General features: G+C 48.7%; 1 protein-coding gene across 2 annotated transcripts in view; it reads left to right on the top strand.

Moving 5' to 3' along the window:
• Window positions 1–809: 809 nt before the first annotated feature.
• The window catches only part of CLMN (calmin), a 170,930-nt gene continuing 151,442 nt past the window's right edge, over window positions 810–20,297 (top strand). The window contains exon 1 of one of the 2 annotated variants that reach the window (XM_068254734.1): window positions 810–1,039. In XM_068254734.1, the coding sequence (XP_068110835.1) occupies window positions 958–1,039 (82 nt within the window). In that variant the 5' untranslated portion in view covers window positions 810–957. The remainder of the gene's footprint in view (window positions 1,040–20,297) is intronic. The other variant, XM_068254735.1, reaches the window with a different exon arrangement.

The following is a 20,297-nucleotide window of genomic DNA, read 5'->3' as shown; positions in this document are numbered from 1 at the left end:
CAGGGGGCAGTAAATCAGTGCAAGGGGCAGGTGAGGGGTGGAGGAAGGGGATGCAGGGTAGGAGGGGACACAGGGGGCAGTATATCACTGCAGGGGGGCAGGTGAGGGTCAGAGTAGGAGGGTTGCAGGGGACAGTGGGGCAGTTAATCAGTGCAGGGGGCAGGTGAGGGGCAGAGTAGGAGGGTTGCAGGGCACAGTATATCAGTGCAGGGAGCAGGTGATGGTGTGGAGGAGAGGGTGATCTGGGCACAGGGGCAGTAAATCAGTGCAGGGGGCAGGTGAGGCGGATGCAGGGTAGGAGGGGGCACAAAGGGCAGTATATCAGTGCAGGGGGGAGGTGAGGGGCAGAGTAGGGGGGTGATAAGGGCACAGGGGGCAGTATATCAGTGCAGGGGGCAGATGATGGCGTGGAGGAGGGGTGATCTGGGCACAGGGGGCAGTATGTCAGTGCAGGGGGCAGATGATGGCATGGAGGAGGGGGATGCAGGGTAGGAGGAGGCACAGGGGGCAGTATATCAGTGCAGGGGGCAGGTGAGAGGTGGAGGAGGGGGATGCAGGGTAGGAGGGGGCACAGGAGGCAGTATATCAGTGCAGGGGGCAGGTGATGGCATGGAGGAGGGGGATGCAGGGTAGGGTAGGAGGGGGCACAGGAGGCAGTATATCAGTGCAGGGGGCAGGTGATGGCGTGGAGGAGGGGGTGGGGGCGCGGGGTGATCCGGGCACAGGGGGCAGCAGGTAAGTCATTGGAGCGGTCCTGGCACCCGGCAGCACCGTTAGCGAGAGGCGGCTGACATCAGAGGGGCACAGCTGGCAGAGGTGGGTGGGCACAGCGCCTCTCTCCCCTCCCCCCGCCCGGTCTCAGCACTCCGGAGGAGGAGCCGCTCCGCTCCGCCGTCTCCTCCCGGCACTTCCTCGGTGAACTTGTCCGGAGTGCGGCGGCCGGATCCGCAGCCCCCCATGGCCGGCCACGAGTGGGACTGGTTCCAGCGCGAGGAGCTGATAGGACAGATCAGCGACCTCCGAGTGCAGAACCTGCAAGGTAAGCGGGGCTGGGGGTCGCGGACACGCCCCCTGCTCTGCTGCTGGGGGGGGATCCTCTGTGACAAGTCCTTCAGCATCACCAGCAACCTGTAGCTGCAGAGCATGCTCTTCTGATGCTGGGACTTGTAGTGCACCAGCAGCTGGGCAGTTACAGGCAGTTACAGGCTGCCAGTGACTTGCACTGCAACTCCCAGCATGCTCAGGTGGAGCTATAGATGCAAAGGTAAATCTTCAGTGCTGCTGTGGAACTACAAATCCCAGCATGTCACATCACATTTATCAGAAGTCCTAGAATGAACTGTATTGACATAGTGGACGTTCTACACTAATACTGTGACACAGAAGTGCAGCTGCAAGCTCTTGGAGGACTACAAGTCCCACACAGGCATGCACAACTGTGGTGGAGTTGCAATATGTGTTTTTATTCCATTATTGTGGGACTACAAGTCCCAGCATGACCATATTTGTTATTGAACTTCAAGTTATGGACTATGTCTTTATTGATGTGTTAAACTCTGGCCATTATATTGTATGAGAATCTGCTGTGGAACTACAAATCCCAGCCTAAACTTTCCCTAGTGTGGATGAACTACAAGTCCCAGCAAGACCCTTCAGGTTTATCGTAGAATGACAGGCCCTTCGATAAGCTCTTGTGGAACTACAAGTCCCAAGATAAACGTTCCCAAGTGTGGATGAACTACAAGTCCCAGTTTTTAAGGTGCATACACACATTCAATTTTGATTGGCCCACCACTGAGTGATTTAACCACTTCCATGTAGTTTGAGGGCCAGCAGACTTTGAATACGATGAACAGATTGTATAGGTAAGATCTCTTATTACATTGGAAGTGATAAAATTGGCCAATCCTTATTGGATGTGTGTACCCTGCTTCTGTGCAGAAACATACACTTCCAGCAGGATCCTTCTCCATTGTGTCATTGTAGCATTACAAGTTCATGCAATATTTTTTTTGTGGCACTACAAGTCCCAGCTTTCCTTTGGCACCCAAGTTCCCGGCTGTATCCTTGTGAAGGTGGAAAACTCGTTTATGGAAGTAATGCACCTGCTATTTGCTGCACAGAATGCTAAGTCACTGTGCAGCATGCTGGTCCTTGTAGTTCTTCCCTTGGCCGCCTCCCCTCATGTGTAGCAAAAGGTCAGAATCTGCCAAGACTAGGACATCCACCTGTCAATGATTAAACCGACTGTACCCATTGTGCCTGGGGCAATATCAATGCCACTTTCTCATCATCACATTCCTTAAAAGGAAACTGAGGTGTGAGACCTACGGAAGCTGCCATATTGAATTCCTTTTAAACAATACCAGTTCCCCCCGGCTGTGCTGCTGATCTTTCTGGTTACTTAGGTCAAAATCGCGCACCTGAAACAAGCATCAACCTAATCCAGTCATATTTATGTCAGAAACATCTGATCTGCATGCTTCTTCAAGGGTTATAGCTGAAAGTATTAGAGGCAGAAGATCAGCAGGACAGCCAGGCAATCTGCATTATTTAAAAGTAAACAAACATGTCAGCCTCCACATTCTCACCTCGAGTTCCCTTTAAATAATCCTGGCTGTGCTTAGAAATAGTGCATGTCTTCCCAGCAGCAGGCTCTGTGCTCTGTAGTGCCACACACTGATAGATTGTCACCCAATGTGGCAAAATGATCAATCGATCGGAATCTGATCAGAGAGGGATCTATTCCTATCACACACAGCACATAAATTCTTAATACACTTCGTCAGGAAATCTATTGACAACCAATTAAATCGCTGAGTTGTAACGCTATGGGCCATCGATCTATCCCCGCTCCTGCCTTTGATCATCAGCGATTTTCAGTCCTGTCCAGTCAATACATTTTATTTTAGGTCAAAAGCCATTGAAAAGCCTCAGATCGAAAGGATCCAATACCCTGACCAAACCTAGACTCCATCTAAAAACCTTTGGAGACAGAGCATTCTGTCATGCTTCCCCTACCCTGCGGAATGCTTTGCCAAACTTAATCAAGACAACTCCAACCCTGGACACGCAGAACTGAAAAGCCTTCTATTTAGTCTGGTATTTGTGATCACAGAACTTTTTTCCCTGTACACATCACTATGTACTGATCAGAGACAAGCTTATGGGCTTTGGGTCCCTCGGGAGAAAAGCGCTTTACAAATGTTTCGCTGTTGTTGTTATTGTAGCCTCATTGTACTCTGAATTGATGCTGCTTCTGCTCTAAATGGCTTTTGGACACAGTACTACATTTCCCATGATCCCAAGCGGTGACTGTTACCTGCTAATACCCATGTATAAGGCTAAATCTTGCTAGGTGATGCCAATCTGCAGTGCTGCCAGTCTTTAGTTGGCGATGGGACTTGCAGAATCACGACTGTACACACGGTGGCAAATCCTCCTCCAAGGCGATCGCAGGGCCACTTACCGTATAACGTCTAGTCCCAATTAGGGATAACGTCTAGGCCCAATTCTATGCATCCGCTATGGTCAGCGCTGTGCCAATAATGCGGAAGCTGCTGCATCTGATTATCCTAAGTGGCTATGTAAGGTGCGTAAAATTTGCATCTGCTTAGAATAATTAACACCTGATTGACTGCCCTTGCATGCGGGACTTAATGGTCTCTTATACCCCCCCCCCCCCCCCCCCCCCCCCGTACAGTTATACTTTGCCTGTCCTGTCTGTCATCCTGGTTGTCCTTCCACACACAAACACACACCCCACATGCAACATTCCACTGAGGGTATTGCCTGTCATCTGTGACTTGCTTGTGCATGGCTGCAACGCTACAGCATCATCCAGGCTGCACAGACATGTGGACAGAGCAGAGCAGCACACTATCAGTACTGTACCTGCATTAAATAGTGAGACCTATGCTTCCCGTGTAAGCTGCTGCCTGATTACTGAGGGAATTGCCTGTCATCTGTGACTTGCTAGTGCATGGCTGCAATGCTACAGCATCATCCAGGCTGCATGACATGTGGACAGAGGAGCACACTATCAGTACTGTTCCTGCATTAACTGGTGAGAGCTATGCTTCCTGTGTAAGCAGCTGCCTGATTACTGAGGGAATTACCTGTCATCTGTGACTTGCTTGTGCATGGCTGCAATGCTACAGCATCATCCAGGCTGGACAGATACATGGACAGAGGAGCACACTATCAGTTACTATACCTGCATTACCTGGTCAGGCCTATGCTTCCTTTGTCAGCTGCTGCCTGATTACTGAGGGAATTACCGGTCATCTGTGATTAACTTGTGCATGGCTGCAATGTTACAGCATCATCTAGGCTGCACAGAAATGTGGACAGAGGAGCACACTATCAGAACTGTACCTGTATTACCGTGAGACCTATGCTTCCTGTATCAGCTGCTGCCTGATTACTGAGGGAATTACCTGTCATCTGTGACTTGCTTGTGCATGGCTGCAACGCTACAGTATCATCCAGGCTGCACAGGATTGTGGACAGAGCAGCACACTATCAGTACTGTACCTGCATGTAATGGTGAGACCTATGCTTCCTGTGCAAGCTGTTGTGTGATTATTGCATGCAAATTCCTGCATACTGAACACTGTGCATTGTGCTCTAGCTTAGACGCTGTCTGTACTCTCTTGTTGAAGCATTGAAAATAAAAAATTACTCCTAATTATTGACTGAATTAAGATCCAGTACTGCAGTATACTTTATGTGCTTGTGTATTACCATTTCTGATATAGTAAACTACTTTTCCTGGTCCTGGAGTTCACTATAAAGAAATTCTACTGTATAATGATTGAAGCTGATCGTCGATTGGCCGCTAAGTCTGTAGATGTGTGGCCACCTTTCTTGATGTGAATTGTTCAGTGTTCTCTGTAGAACAGTGCAGAGATTGTGCCGCTATTTATACTAATAATTATCATAATAGCTCAGTCTGTGTCTTGGACAGGAAATGTGGATGTTTTGGATGTCCTTGTGTAATGTAAATAAAGTTTTTTGTATTTAGTAATTAGAGCAGCCAGAACCTTTCTTTGGCTACGCTCATATTTTGAAACAGAGTTGGGGCCGGCACACACCTAAAAAGCGCTAACGTAATCGCAAACGCTCAGCGCTTTTAGAAGTGCCTTTTCTAAGTGATTCTAGACACGTGCCTAGCGATTTTCTCTTTTATACCTAGCAATTTTTGTAGCGTTTTTGTTTTTCTTTCTTTTTTTAAGGTACAGCACAACTGCTAGTGTACTCGTTATATAGTAAAACCGCTTGGAAAATCGCTCTGATCTAGTGCTTTTCAGAGAAAGTTTCCATTTTCCTATACTTACTGCATCGCCTCAGAAATGCTGCAGGACCCGCGTTTGCGTTTTGGGAAAAATCACATCGCTCTGGTGTTATCCATCCCATAGAGAAACAGTAGCCAAGCGCTTTTGAAAGTGCTGGCGTTTTAAAAAGCGCTCAGAAGCGCTCTAGGGCCTTAAATCACAAAATTGTGCTAACTTAGTTTGCACGCCTAAAAGCTTTGGGCGTGCTAATTACAGTGCTAAGTAGTTAGCACGCCCATAGCTTTTACTTGTCGCGCGCATAGTTTAGCTCCGCGCAGTGCGCACGGAACGGCGCACCGGGTGTTCCGTAAACGTCGCACCAGGTGTGCCCAAAACGTTGCATGGTGCGACGATTCGGGCGCACCCGGTGCAACTTTATAGACGCAGCTAGTGCGCTGTTCCGCTAAACTTTGTGCGCGATAACTTAGCGCACGAAGCTTAGGCGTGCTAAGGGCCTTTTTGCGGGCCTGCTAACACTTAGCACGCTTCTGTGAATCTAGCCCTAGGTGTGCGCCAGCCCTTGCAAAGCTTTACTTACACAAGTCAATATTTTGTCTTTTTATTTTAAAAAATTACTGCTTAAAAACATCCCTGCTAATACTTGTTACTCCAAAAAGTTCCCTAATTCTAGCTTTTCTCCCTGTTTATAAAGGCTTAATCATGTCAGGTTCCCGTAAAGCAGAAGGATTTGGTCTCACTGGGGCAGAACGACTTCCAGTAATAAGAAACGAGCGAATTGGAACAAACACCTTGGAAAAAAATGAAACAATGGGGCAGATTTGTCAAAACCAGCGTGAGGGAGTTTTTAACAAAACTGGTGCACAGTGGAGCAGATCCTGAGACTTAGGCCCCTTTCACAGTGGGACGTTAAAGTCTAGTATAAAAAATTATGACGCAGACTAACGCACAGCAATACAAAGTCTGTGCGACATTCACAGTGCACACGTTGTGTGTAACGTGTAGCAATATTTACAAAGTGTTGCATGCTGTGCGTTTAGCAATACATTTGTTCCGTTGTGTGTGTTGCACATGCTCAGTAATGTTTTTTTTGGTTTAAATGTAACGCATGCGCCGTTTTCGTTCGATCAGTATGCAACGAAAACGACGCACCAAGAGACACATAACGCAGTTCAAGATAATGTCCAATTTCATAACCTACATGCGCTGCGTTAGGGGCACGTTGTGCGACTTTAATGTTGCATCAAACGCAACGTCCCACTGTGAAAGAGGCCTTAAAACGGGCCTGAACTCAGAACTTCCTCTCTGCTCTGAGATACGCAACAGTATAATATACTTTAAAGAAAAACATTTCTTTGTTACAGCTGATGCAGATCCTGCCATAAAATCTGCAGTGCGTCTACTTCCTGCTTTCATGGAAGCAGACATAGGGTTAACATCCCGTGTTTACAAATTAGCTGCTCTGCTGAGGCAGCCAACTGACACAGCTGAGAGATCAAATTACAACTTCTGATTAGACACAGATGAGGGGGGGATAAGACAGGCTAAACTCTCTAAATACATACCGGGTGCATTTTTCTCTGTTTTCCTTCTGTCCTGTGCAAGTGTTCAGGTCCACTGTAAGCTGTGTACACATGTAAGATAAAAGTAACTGCTAATGATAAAAATGAGCATTTCCAGCGAGGAATGCCTTGAAGCTGGCACTGTCCCTGGAAGGAGGCGGGAGATGCCAGCAGTGATTATCTGTGCCAGCGTTATAATGGATATCTGTCAGCGAGCTCCAGTGCGATCATCTCGGAGAGGTCTCGTGCTGAATAAGCCGTATTTATCACGCAGGTACTCCTGCCAAAGTCTGCGTCTTGTGCTCAGCTTCCTGGGCCAGAGAAACAGGCCTCCGGCATTCTTAGATGAAAATATGCAGCTCATTACGGCTGGTTCATGACGCAGCTGCTCCATGAGCGCCTTGGCGAGAAGAAAGGCATTGTGGGACGATCGCGCATCACTGATCGACCAGCTGTGCGGCGCACAAGAGCCTTCTGTAAACTCTACACAAAGTATAAGTTCCTTCTTAAAGTAAATGTGAAGCTATGGAGAGGGAAGGCTCTGGTTCCCATACAGCCTTCCTGTGTACTCGCTGGTAAAACAAATAAAAGTTAAAATACTTTTATTTGGCTGAGGAAACTATGCTGATAACATTTGAATGCAGGAAACGGCCAATCAACCATCCAATTCAGTTATTATAATCGGATGAAAATCGGTGCCACCAAAAGCATGTCCAGTCGACGATGCAACCAATTTTGGTGAAATTGGTCCCATGTATCGATCGAACATGCTGCAAGTTGTAGGGCCAACATGCTCGATCAGATGTACAGGGATAAGGGCGTGTGATATTGGGACGAGCGGCGAATGTGTCGGAATCCCTCGGCGCTGTCCCCCCAGTGTAAAGTGTTCTGCCCCCCCATGCCCTGTGCAGTATATTTTACCCATTTGTGTCCCCCACTGGTTCTGTGCTCTGTCCACATTCAGTACATGCGCTCCTTGTGGTTGCCGGCATCTATGTGGGTGATGAAATCGATCAGGAATCGGCCTATTGTGTATGGGCAGACAACAGATCTCTCTCTGATCACATTTGTTCAGAGAGAGATCTGTCTCGGTCGATCTGCCAATATATCGCCTGTCATGTATGGACTTCTTTAGGCCTGGAACCCACTACAAAGATGTGTGATAGCATTTTGCAAGCGATTTTGGGAGCGATTTTCCTGCTCTTATACAATTCATTAGAATAGAAACGCTCCCAAAATGCTGCCTGTCCTGTGATTGCGATTTGCCTAATCACCATCGCTCTAGTGGAATCTGTCCCATCCATTTACATTGGCAGAGTGTTTAGGGAAATCGAAAGCTGGCCTCATTCTGCTTGTTTTGAAGCTGAATGAAATCAGGCTGTCTTGGCTGCTATTTTGAATTCAGAGCTTAAAGTGCCCAATTTGGCTACTTACCTCTTTCGCTGTCCAGTCCGCAAAACCATCGACAAGGGCTTCCGCAGTAGCACAGACCCGATCGGGTTTTGTCAGAAAAGACCAAGCCCGTTCGGGTCATCGGGGTCTGGTTTTCCGGTGAAGCCAAGTGGGTCCATGCAGCTGTGCAGGTACGGTGCGGCCGCATGCCTGCAAGCTTCAGAGGTCGCAGCGCTGGAACGGCCTGGTGTAGTAGGACGGGGAAGCAGCTCCCCTCTCCCAAGGTGAGTATCGGATCTTTTTTTTTTTTTTTTTTTAATTCTCACAGGTTTACTTTAAACTGAAAATAAAAATTATGAGATTCTGTTCAATGTTATTGATGTAATATTTACCATTAAAAGGAAGGTTCAGTCTCCTAAAAAAAATCTACTTACCCGGGGCTTCCTCCAGCCCCCGACAGCCGACATGTCCTACGCCGCAGCTCCGCTCTCAGCAGCCAGCCCGGGGTCCCCGCTGATGCAGAGGATGACCTCATGCCTGCGCAAGCGCCACCGTCTATCAAGTCCAGGTTGTTCAGAGTGTACTGCGCAGGCACAGTAGAGGACGACCTCACAAGGTTATCCTCCACACTGGCGGGGACCCCGGGCCAATAGGTGAGAGCAGAGCTGCGGGGTTTGACCTGTCGCCTTCCAGGGGCTGGAGGAAACCCCGGGTAAGTATATCTTTTTTTTTAAGGAGCCTGGAACGTCCCTTTAAAATTTAATCATATAGTTCTGGTGTGGAGGTGGCACACCTTACCCAAACTGCGGGTGCTATGGCCTGTAGATGCTGAGCCCCAGCATCAATAATTCAACAGCAAAGTAGAAAAGTCCAGGTCAGCACACCTCTTCAAGTTGCAAGTTTCAATTTATTGCTTCATAAGCACGTGAAATTGACAATTGTTTCGGGGCCACGGCGGGTCCCCTTCATCAGATAGTGCAAACAAAAATTTAATCAAATACGTTTTTTTCATTTTTCGTGAATTTTCGCTGTAAAAATACGGTGTTTTCGCAGTAAACTTCTGTTGGTAAGAATATCGTTTTTGTGGCTTTCGTGGTAAAATGTACGGTTTTCGCATAATCGTGAAAACACAAGCTATTTTTAGGAAAATTTTCTCGAAATCGAAAGTAGCATTTTTGATGCGAAAACGACTTTGGCGAAAATTTGCAAGCAACACTTAAAGGACCACTATCACAAAAAAAAGTAGGTAGTTAAAATCTGACAGAACCGACAGGTTTTGGGCCAGTTCATCTGCTCATGGGGGATTCTCAGGGTTTTCTTTGTTTTCAGCAGCACTTCCTGAACAGCAGTTGCAAAGTCTAAGGGCCGGTTTCCACTACAAAGTGATGCGAATGCGGCTACCTAGCCGCATCGCATCACTTCCGCCGTCGGCCGCATCACTTCCGCATCTCCCGTATTGGAGGAGATGGGACGCGGCTGCGGGCGGATGCGGCCGTGCGATGCAGCATGCTGCAGATTCTCGGATCGCTCCGCACAACATGCACGCAGTGGAAACTCTTCCATTGCCGTGCATGTGTTTCAGGACACCTGCGGTGCGAGGCGGCTATGTAACCGCATCGCACCGCTCCTAGTGGAAACGGGCCCTTACTGACAAAATAGTGTGCAAGGGAGTAGGGAGGCTGGCTGGTGTCTTACTATTTTGGCAGTTAAACTGCTGTTCAGGAAATGCTGTTCAAAACAAAGCAAACCCTGAGAATCCCCCATTAGGACTGGCCCAAAACCAGTCGGTTCTGTCAGATTTTAACTGTCTAATTTTTTCGGTATAGTGGTTCTTTAATTCAATATCTCAAAACTTTCCTTTCAGTTCAGGTTCTCTTTAAATACTGTCAGCTCTCTAAATCAGGGCAGCAGAAATCTGTATTCAAAGGGTGTATTCATAAGCTATTTGGACGATATTTGGTCATATTTTCCTCTCTGCCCAGTCAGGAATATTCCAGTGTCGTTAGCATGAGGGACCCACGTAAACATTGTCAGTCTGGTCTGTGGGAACATTGTGTAATAACTGCAGACGGTTGCCTCCTGAGCCCTGTGTCATCGGGTGGAATGTAAACATTGCCAGAAGGCACAATGGAGGCTTTGCAGGCCCAACCCCAGGTATGTCTATTTCTCCAGCCCTGCCCGGAATCCACTAATTCTGTAATAACTCCTTGAACACCTGGTCAGGAACTTCCTGTCCTGCAGCTGCCACTTCCTGCAGCGCAGACTTACAGAGCTCTGGGCTGTGATGTTGTCTGAGAGTTCAGTCTGGCCCCGCCCCTTTCACTGGGAAAAGCAGGATCATTCAGAGTAGTGAGGAGCAAACAATTCTCTTAAAGTGACACTGAAGAGAGTTTAAATATCCGAGGCGTCAAGTGTTAATAAAAGTCGGTACCTACTTTGGCGTGTAAAGCATCAGGGACTGCGTCCTCCTTTCCCCCAACCAGACCCCCTCCCTCCCCTGGGTCACCACCCTTCACCCGGAAGCTGCTCAGTGCAATGGCTGCCGCCCCTGTGCAGTTCTGCAGGCTGCACGTATGCCATCTCGGCCGCCGCGGCCTCACATAAGGAGCAGCCTCACATGCACTGCTGTCAGTGATGTGAGCTCGCACGCACAGCGTTCTGATGGGCGCCGGAAGCGCGGCCGCGATTTCACAAGTGCGCAGGAACGTGCGCACCCTGCCGAACTGCACAGGTGGAAAACAGAGAGAAATGTACCCTGTGTGTTTTTAGAGAGAAGAGCCTGTATAATTCCTTCTCATCTGTGACTAATCACAAGTGTAATTTGAGCTCTCAGCTGCGTCAGCACAGGAATTTGGCAGTCCTCGGCAGATACAGCTAATTTGTAAAGGCAGGCTGTTAACCCTTTGTCTGCTTCCATAAACGCAGGAAGTAGACACACTGCAGGTTTATTGCAGGATTTGTATCAGCTGTAACAAAGAAATGTTTTTTTTTTTTTAAAAGGAAATCTGTAATGAAAAAATCTCCCCTGGGGGTACTCACCTCGGGAGGGGGAAGCCTCAGGATCCTAATGAGGCTTTCCCCGTCCTCCTCTGTCCCATGGCGGTCTTGCTGTGCCCCTCCGAACAGCGGGGATGTAAATATTTACCTTCCCAGCTCCAGCGCAGGCGCAGTATCGGCTCTTCCCACAGAGATGGGCGAAAAAAGACGATCTCTGTTGGGCCGCTCTACTGCGCAGGTGCAAGTCTCCTGCGCCTGCAAGTCTCCTGCGCCTGCAAGTCTCCTGCGCCTGCAAGTCTCCTGCGCCTGCAAGTCTCCTGTGCCTGCAAGTCTCCTGTGCCTGCGCAGTAGAGCGGACATGACTGAGATCGGCTATTTCTGCCTATCTCCGTCAGAAGAGCCACAGCAGCGCCCCCGCTGGAGCCAGGAAAGGTAAATATTGCACAGGCTGTCAGGTCTGTCGGGCGGCTGTTCGGAGAGCTGCAGCAAGACCGCCGTGGGACACCGGAGGACGGGGGAAGCCTCATTAGGATCCGGAGGCTTCCCCCACCCGAGGTCAATAACCCCCAGGGGAGGTTTTTCATGTTACAGAGTCTCTTTAAAGGTTATTATGATGTTGCTCATCTTTTAGAGCAGTGAGGAAGTTCTGAGTTCAGGTCCACTTTAAAGGGGAACTGAAGTAAGAGGTATATGGAGGCTGCCATGTTTATTTCCTTTTAAGCAATACCAGTTGCCTGGCAGCCCTGCTGACCCTCTGCCTCTAATACTATTAGCCATAGCCCCTGAACAAGCATGTAGCAGATCAGGTGTTTCAAATTTTAAAATCAGATCTGACAAGACTAGCTGCATGCTTGTTTCTGGTGTTATTCAGACACTACTGCAGAGAAATAGACCAGCAGGGCTGCCAGGCAACTGGTATTGATTAAAAGGAAATAAATATGGCAGCCTCCGTATACCACTTACTTCAGTTCCCCTTTAAATGAGAACTGTAGTGAGAGGTATATAGAGGCTGCCATATTTATTTCCTTTTAAGCAATACCAGTTGCCTGGCTGTCCTACTTACCATCTGCCTCTAATACATTTAGCCCCAGCCCCAGAACAAGCATACAGCAGATCAGGTGTTTCTGACATTTTTGTCAGATCTGACAAGATTAGCTGCATGCTTGTTTCTGGTGGGATTCTGCAGGCAGATAGCTCAGCAGGGCTGCCAGGCAACTGGTATTGCTTAAAAGGAAATCAATATGGCAGCCTCCATGTCCCTCTCGCTACAGTTCTCCTTTGAATCAATGTTTGTTGGTTTGATGGCTGCTTCTCTGCTCCATAACTAACACCGGACCTCACTTCATTAGAGTAATACAGAGAGTAATGACACGACTCTCCAACGCCTCCGCAGCTGATCCAGAACTCGCAGGAGCGTTTGGCGGGGTCGAGCAGCGTGATGGATCGCAGCTCTGTGTTTGCGGCGGGTGAAGAGGGCACATCCTGTAGCCGTCAGTTAAACATTAACTCGCTTTTGGATGGCATTGATACACACGTCGTAGTAGGCGACTTCAAAGGGCCCGCGCTGGCGATCCTGACCGCGGCTGGGTGTAGAACGCTCACGCCTCCTCTGATTGCTGTGCGGCGGGAGTTACACCGCGCTGGTTGTTTTATAAGGGCGAGATGAGAGGACGCCAGGACGCTCGAGAGCCTCGTATATAATAACTTCTTCAAGTGGAGCTTTAGAGGAGCGATTAAGTGATTATCGCATACTTTGTACTGATCACTCACTTCCTAGATCATCGCAGAGTTGCGTAATGTTTACTCACTCGTCCTCCAAATCACTGCTAATAGCTTAGCTCAAAGGACCACTGTCACGTAAAACTGGAGTAAAACGCACTGTTCACGACTTTTTTCCTAGGTTGCTGTCACTCACAGTAACAAGCTCCACAGAGCTGTCAGATTTTGGACTAGTCCATCTCCTCTTGGGGGGATTATCAGTATTATCTTTATTCTTTGCAAAAGCAGTCCCCAGAAATGATCTATACCAAGATGTCAGCCAGCTGCCCTACTCATTTGCACAGCGTTTTGGCCGTTGCCAGGGGCGCCTCTAGCCATTTTGTCACTCCAGGCGAGAAATCCCCTAACCCCCATGGCGCCCTTCCATGAAAATAATCGTAATGCGGCAGCATTTCACCAGGAAATAATCATAATGCGGCAGCGTTTTTCATCAGAAAATTTGCAATGCGTGCAGTGTTTTGCCAGAAAATACACGTAATGTAAGGCTGCAGAAGTGAGCTTACGGGCTGTGGGCCAGTGAACTATTAGAAGCCGCAAGCCTTTTCACCACCTGGGGACACAACATCTGACAGGGAAGGGTGTGACCACTGTCCCCCCTGCACAGCAGTCATGATCGCCTGGTCGGCCTGGCACCCTCTACAATGGGTCAGAAGGAGGCACAAAGGGGGACAGAAGGAGTCACAGGGGGACTAAAGGAGGCACATGGGGACAGAAGGAGGCACAAAAGGGGCACAGGGGGACAGAGGAAGGCGCAGGGGACTGAGGAGGCACATGGAGACAGAAGGAGGCACAAAGGGATACAGAAGGAGTCACAGGAGGACAGAAGGAGGCAGAGTGGGACTGAAGGAGGAACAGGGGGGCAGAGGTAGCACAAGGGGACAAATAAAGGCAAAGGAGACATAAGAAGGCACAGGGGGACAGAAGGAGGCACAAAGGGCACAGAAGGAGGCAGAGATGGCACAAAGGATGAAAGAAGGATGCACAAGGCACAGAAGTGTCAGCTGCCTGCAACTTACGCTAAGCAGATGCAGCAGAAGCAAGAAATAGAACACCCACATGGGTGTGACTTAATTTTGGGTGGGGCTTAATTTGGGGGCGGGGCTTAATCCAGCAACATGGCGCCCCCCCAGGACCAATGGCACTCCAGGCAATGGCTTGTACTGCCTATGCCTAGAGGCGCCCCTGCGTTGGACTGTCATACAGTAATTGCTTTTGTAAATAAAGAAATAATCCGAGAATCCCCATGAGGAGATGGAATAGTCCAAAACCTGTCAGATCTGCCAGATTCTCATTTACCTAAGTGACAACGACATAGGAAAAAAGTAATTTATAGTGCATTTTACCTTTGGAGAAATTTTCATGTATATGTATGCGTTTTATAGTGATTTTTTTAAAGGACTTGCGAGGTGAACAAGTGAAATAAAGTTGAATATCTTGCGCAATCTTGTTCTATGGAGGACGCCATCTGCGCCCCTCCCTTCCGTTCCACGCAGTTTATTTACATGTAGGCAGCCCCAAGTCGCATCCCAACCCCACACCACGGGTCGGTCTGGCTTTCCCCGCATAAGATGACCGCCAGGATTGCCGCGGCTGCGCAGTCCGCATAGACGCGAGTGCGGATGCGCAGCTTTGGTGCCTCCAGCCGCGTGATGTCACGTGGCTGGAAGAGGAACTAAAGCTGCGCATCCGCGATTTTCTAATCATGCCTAGCGTTTTTTGGAGCGTTTTGGAGTAGCGTTTTTTTATATTTTGTTACAGTAGAGCTGGAACTGAACAGCTTCTGTAACAAGAACACTTGGAAAATTGCTCTGGTCTAGCGCTTTTCAGAGCGATTTTCCACTTTCCTATACTTAAAGAGACTCTGTAACGACAAAAAGATCCCCTGGGGGGTACTCACCTCGGGTGGGGGAAGCCTCAGGATCCTAATGAGGCTTCCCACGCCGTCCTCTGTCCCACGGGGGTCTCGCTGCAGCCCTCCGAACAGCCGGCGACTGTGCCGACTGTTCAATTCAATATTTACCTTTGCAGGCTCCAGCGGGGGCGCTGTGGCTGCTTTCGCTCCGAAGGAGGCGGAAATACCCGATCTCAGTCGGGTCCGCTCTACTGCGCTGGCGCCGGAGACTTGCGCCTGCGCAGTAGAGCGGACCCGACTGAGATCGGGTATTTCCGCCTCCTTCGGAGCGAAAGCAGCCAGAGCGCCTGCGCAGGAGCTTGCAAAGGTAAATATTACGTCACCGCTGTATGGAGGGCTACAGCGAGACCCCCGAGGGACGGCAGACGGCGTGGGAAGCCTCATTAGGATCCTGAGGCTTCCCCCATCCGAGGTGAGTACCCCCCAGGGGACGTTTTAACGTTACAGATTCTCTTTAAAGAGAACTTGTAACAAAAAAAAGTTTCCCTGGGGGGTACTCACCTTGGTAGGGGAAAGCCTCAGGGTCCCAATGAGGCTTCCCCCTCCGCTGTAGCTGCAGACAGTCCAGCGCTGGCTCCCCCGAAGTGTCCCGCAATCCTCCCTCAACAAGCCTGATAAGCGCTGATTTATTTACCTCTCCCGGCTCCAGCGGGGGCGCTGTTGTGGCTCTCTGTGCGGAGATAGGCGAAAATAGTCAATCTCCATTGGGTCCGCTCAACGACGCAGGAGACTTGCATCTGCACAGCAGAGCGGGCCGACAGCGATCGGCTATTTCCACCCATCTCAGAGCAGAGAGCTGATACTGCGCCTGCGCTGGAGCTGGGAAGGTAAATATTTACATCCCCGCTGTTCCGGGAGGATTTTCTCCACCGCCGTGGGACCGAGGAGGACGGGAAAAGCCTCAATAGGAACCCGGAGGCTTCACCCACCCGAAGTGAGTACCCCCAGGGGAGGGTTTTTTTTGTTACAGGTTTTCTTTAACATTCAGGCTAAATCTCTTCAAAAATGCTGCAGGACCCGCGTTTGCGTTTGAGAGACAATCACATCGCTCTGGTGTGCTCCATCCCATTCAGATACATCAGCCAAGCACTTTTCAAAACAATGGCGTTTTTTAAAAGCGCTCAGAAGCGCTCTTGGTGTGCACCAGCCCCAAAATTGTCTGCCAGCCCCGCCCACTGACCACGGCTCATGGGTCTCTGACTGACGTAGGATGGACGCCCCGCCCACTTTCCACTATAGCCGGATACAGAATACTGCAGGGGCCAAAAAAAAAAACAGGTTTACTATAACAGAAGTTCTATTTTATCAGGGTTTACTATACCAGGCATTACTCATATATACTTATAATGAGGCTTGGCCGGGACCTAAACACTTAGGGCTCATTTCCACTATAGCGAATCCGCATGCGTTGTCCGCATGCGGATTCGCACAGCCAATATAAGTGGATGGGCCTGTTTGCACTTGTGCGTTGTGCAGAGCGTTTTTGTGAGCGGGGAAAATCTGCACGGCAGAGACGTCAGAATTCGCTCCCTGCACACCGCTAAGCGAATCGCATACAATGTATCTAATAGGGAAATCGCATGCGGTTTTGGCATGCGTTTTTCCCCGCGATTTCGCATGCGATTTCGCATGCGATTTCGCATAGGAGGTAATGTTAATTTACACAGGCAGTGACATGGTTAAAATCGCCCACCTACTACCCTATTCGAAATCGCATGCGAAATCGCGGGGAAAAACGCATGCAAAATCACACCCGCATGCGATTTCGTCTGCGGTGATTTCCCGGGGATTCCGCACCGCACAAGTGGAAATGCAGCCTTAGTTTACTATACCTGAATGTTTACTATATCAGAGTTTACTATAGCCAGATTATACTGTAGTAGTCATATATTGTTTGTAGTGTTTCTATAGCGCTGACACAGCATGTAGCGCCCTGCAGAGTACATCACACCGCTCACATCCCTCAGCAAAGCATGAAGCTTATAGTATCTCTAACAGTCTAAGGCAGTGATCTGCAAACTGGGCTCTCCAGCTGTTACGAAACTACAAGTCCCACAATGCATTGTGGGAGTCTGACAGCCACAGTCATGATTCATAAAGGCAAATGCATTGTGGGACTTGTAGTTCCTTAACAGCTGGAGAGCCGAGTTTGCAGATCACTGGTCTATGGCCTCATTAGGGGAATCCGGCAAACCTACACGTATGATCTTGGGATGCAGAAGGACGCGACATCTGCAGAGCGGGGCAATAAACTTCTGGTCGCTGTGAGACAGATTATCGGGTGATGGCGTCTCTCACAGTCTGGCTGGGGGCGTAAAACATACTCTATAATCTGAAACAACACATGTGGAGAACTAAGAATAGGGTGTGATATTGGTTGAGGTAATTAAAGGATAACTGAAGTGTGGAGAATATGAAAGCTGCCCTATCTATTTCCTCCTAAACAATACCAGTTACCTGGCAACCCTGCTCATCTATTTGATATTCTAAGAGCCCCCATCCCCTGCACCCTTTTTCCAGTTGCCTTTATTTCATGTATGCCTGAGGCTGGGGGCACACATGGCAGAAACGCTAGCGTAGCGGGAAACGCTGCGTTTTATGCAGCAATGTTAGCCTGAGGGACGCAGAAAAAGCTGCGTTTGTACAGTATGCGCTTCGCCAACGTTGGTTTTGTTGCATAATATGCAGGCTGGCTGCCAAAACGCACATAATGAAAGTCTATGGTAACGCTTATGCATTGCGGTTTTTTAAATGCGTTTTTAATTAAAAATTAAAGATCTCTGATGTATTTCCGCTTCGTTTTGTCTTCCTAGTGATTTGCATAAATGAAAAAAAGCATACAAAATGCATATGCCTTTTACATTAGTGAACCGCAAACACATTAAAACGCACACAAAATGCATCAAAAAACGTAAACGCAAAATGCGGTAAAAATGCAATCGAAAAACGCAAACGCACCATCTAAAAACGCTACTTTTTCATGCTATGTGATATGTGAACCCAGCATGGGAGAGTTCTGAGGTGACCCCTCTCCTGTTATAGATTTCCGACCGTTCAGCCATCTCGGGTGCCTTTCATCCGAATTAGGCGGAAATAATCTGCCCTTCGTGAAAAGGGACAGCTCGTTCCTGTTCATGTAATGGAACCAATGGGGGCGGCACTGTGAAATCTGCGATCTTCTGTCTTTTCTAGTGCCTCACTTGGAATTTTACAACTTTTGGGAGTTATTTATGAAGCACCAAGAGAAAGAGTCGTGTGTGAAGTCACATGCCGTAAGCGAAGCGACAAAAATATCCGTAAAAGAATGTGGAGCGCGGTATAACGGTGTTTAAGCGTAAATGAGACCGTGCAGTGTTCAGAGATTCAGCTGAGATCCTGTAGCCTGAAATGCTGAAATCGGTTAGGAATCAGCGCCGCATCCGCCGCCTCGCCTCCCCCGTCACTGTCCCCCTTAAAGTGATCTGAAAGCCAGCATTTCTACCTTGCTCTAAAAGATTCCTCACAGCTTGAAAGCTACAATCCCAGAAATAAATTCTAGCAGAACATCACTGAAATGGTTAAACCAAGCACTTTGTCCTGCTATTCAGCTTCAAATCCGCATCCAAACTGGAGATAACACTATCTTTTTTTACTTGTTAAACACAAATGTATCAACACTGGAATGTAAACAAACACTCTCTGAGAAACTGACTCTGCTTCAGACACACACAGTGTTCAGAATAGTTCATTAGAAGGTTTTAATATAAAATAAAAAGCAGTTATAATAGAGAAAGAGTAAAATGCAATGGCGGCTTTCAGGGTATGAAAAACAACACTTTGGAAAGGTGTAAATTGTAAACCGACAATATGACTTATGCACAAAAGCAAATATGATAACGGTTTGAGTAATAAGTAGGAAAACATTTTTATTGAATGTTATGTCGGAGTTTCAGACCACTTTAATGTCAAATGTGCCCCCCCCTCCTTGCCCGGTGCACTTTACCTGTCCGTGCCTGACGCTGGCTGTGGGCTCCATCCGCAGTCCATATACACACACCACGTAGTTGTGGGCGTATTCCGGCAACCACGTGGAGCGCATGCATGCGGATTGCAGATGCAGCCTGGAGCCAGCGGTGGGCTACAGACAGGTGAGTATACTGCACCGGGGAGGCATAGGTGAGATCAGGGGGGACAGTCCTGGGGGTTTCACTGCTCGTCCCGATGTCGCTCGCTGTTACCACCATGCACCAGATCGACCACGACGGCCCAACATCTTGCAGCATGTCCAATCGATACAGGCAACTAATTTCGGCCCGAAATTGGTCGCATCATCGATCGAGCATGCTCTTGCTGGCACTGATTTTCAATTATTATCAAATTGGATGGTCGATTGGCCGCCAAGTCAATAGATGTATGGCCACCTTCAGAGCCGGATTTACCATAAGTCCAAAAGCAATATGGGGGTAATGTACGCCCCTGGTGCGATCTGGCCTCCACAGAACTCGGCTGCTCCCAAAAAGTCACTACAGATGAGAAAAGGAAAAGGAAGGGGCGCTCTGAGTTCTTCACACAACAGTAGTTAATACCGATAAGACAGGTCTCACCTGTTTAGGATGCGGCAGGCACAGCGTACACAGCCCAGATACACCTTGTCCCACTTAGCTGAGCTCAGACGCGGGGCGGAAGTGACATCACTCGCTCCATACAGTCTCCATAAAGCGGAGACTGTATTTCCGCGAAACGCGTTGTTTTAATAAAATCTATACTGTTATAGCCCACATGCTAACTTTTTATCTCCACTGAGAGGTCCCCAGCCTATTTGCCTATCACCGCGCTGTGCTAGTAGCTCTGTACAGGGCGTTACGGCGTTACTGGGCAACAGACCTGTTACTTCCTGGAGCGTGTGACGTCACTTCCGCCCCGCATCTGAGCTCAGTCCCCGGCTCGGCTAAGTGGGACAAGGTGTATCCGGGCTGTGTACGCTGTGCCGGCCGCATCCTAAACAGGTGAGACCTGTCTTATCAGTATTAACTGCTGTTGTGTGAAGGACTCAGAGCGCCCCTTCCTTTTTCTTTTCTCATCTGGATTTACCATAAGGCAATGTAGGCACATGCCTACAGGCGCCCGATGATGAAAAAGCGGCTCCCTCTCAATCTCGAGCGCCTCCCTTCCTTTTCAGAGTCCCAAGAGGAGCATAAATGAGAGGTTACTCACCCAGCTTTCGGCATTCCACTGACAAGATCTCACTTCAGTCTCGGGCATCACTAGCTACTTAGTATTAGGTATCCAGAGGCAAACTCAGTATTAGGGGACACCTGTGGCTACCTACACCGGGCAGCGGAAGTAAGGGCATCTGTGCCTGTAGGCTCCTGTGATGTAAAT

This window comes from Hyperolius riggenbachi, chromosome 9 (assembly GCF_040937935.1).
Source record: "Hyperolius riggenbachi isolate aHypRig1 chromosome 9, aHypRig1.pri, whole genome shotgun sequence".
Taxonomy (NCBI): Eukaryota; Metazoa; Chordata; class Amphibia; order Anura; family Hyperoliidae; genus Hyperolius; species Hyperolius riggenbachi.
This window is presented reverse-complemented; position numbering and strand designations above follow the sequence as displayed.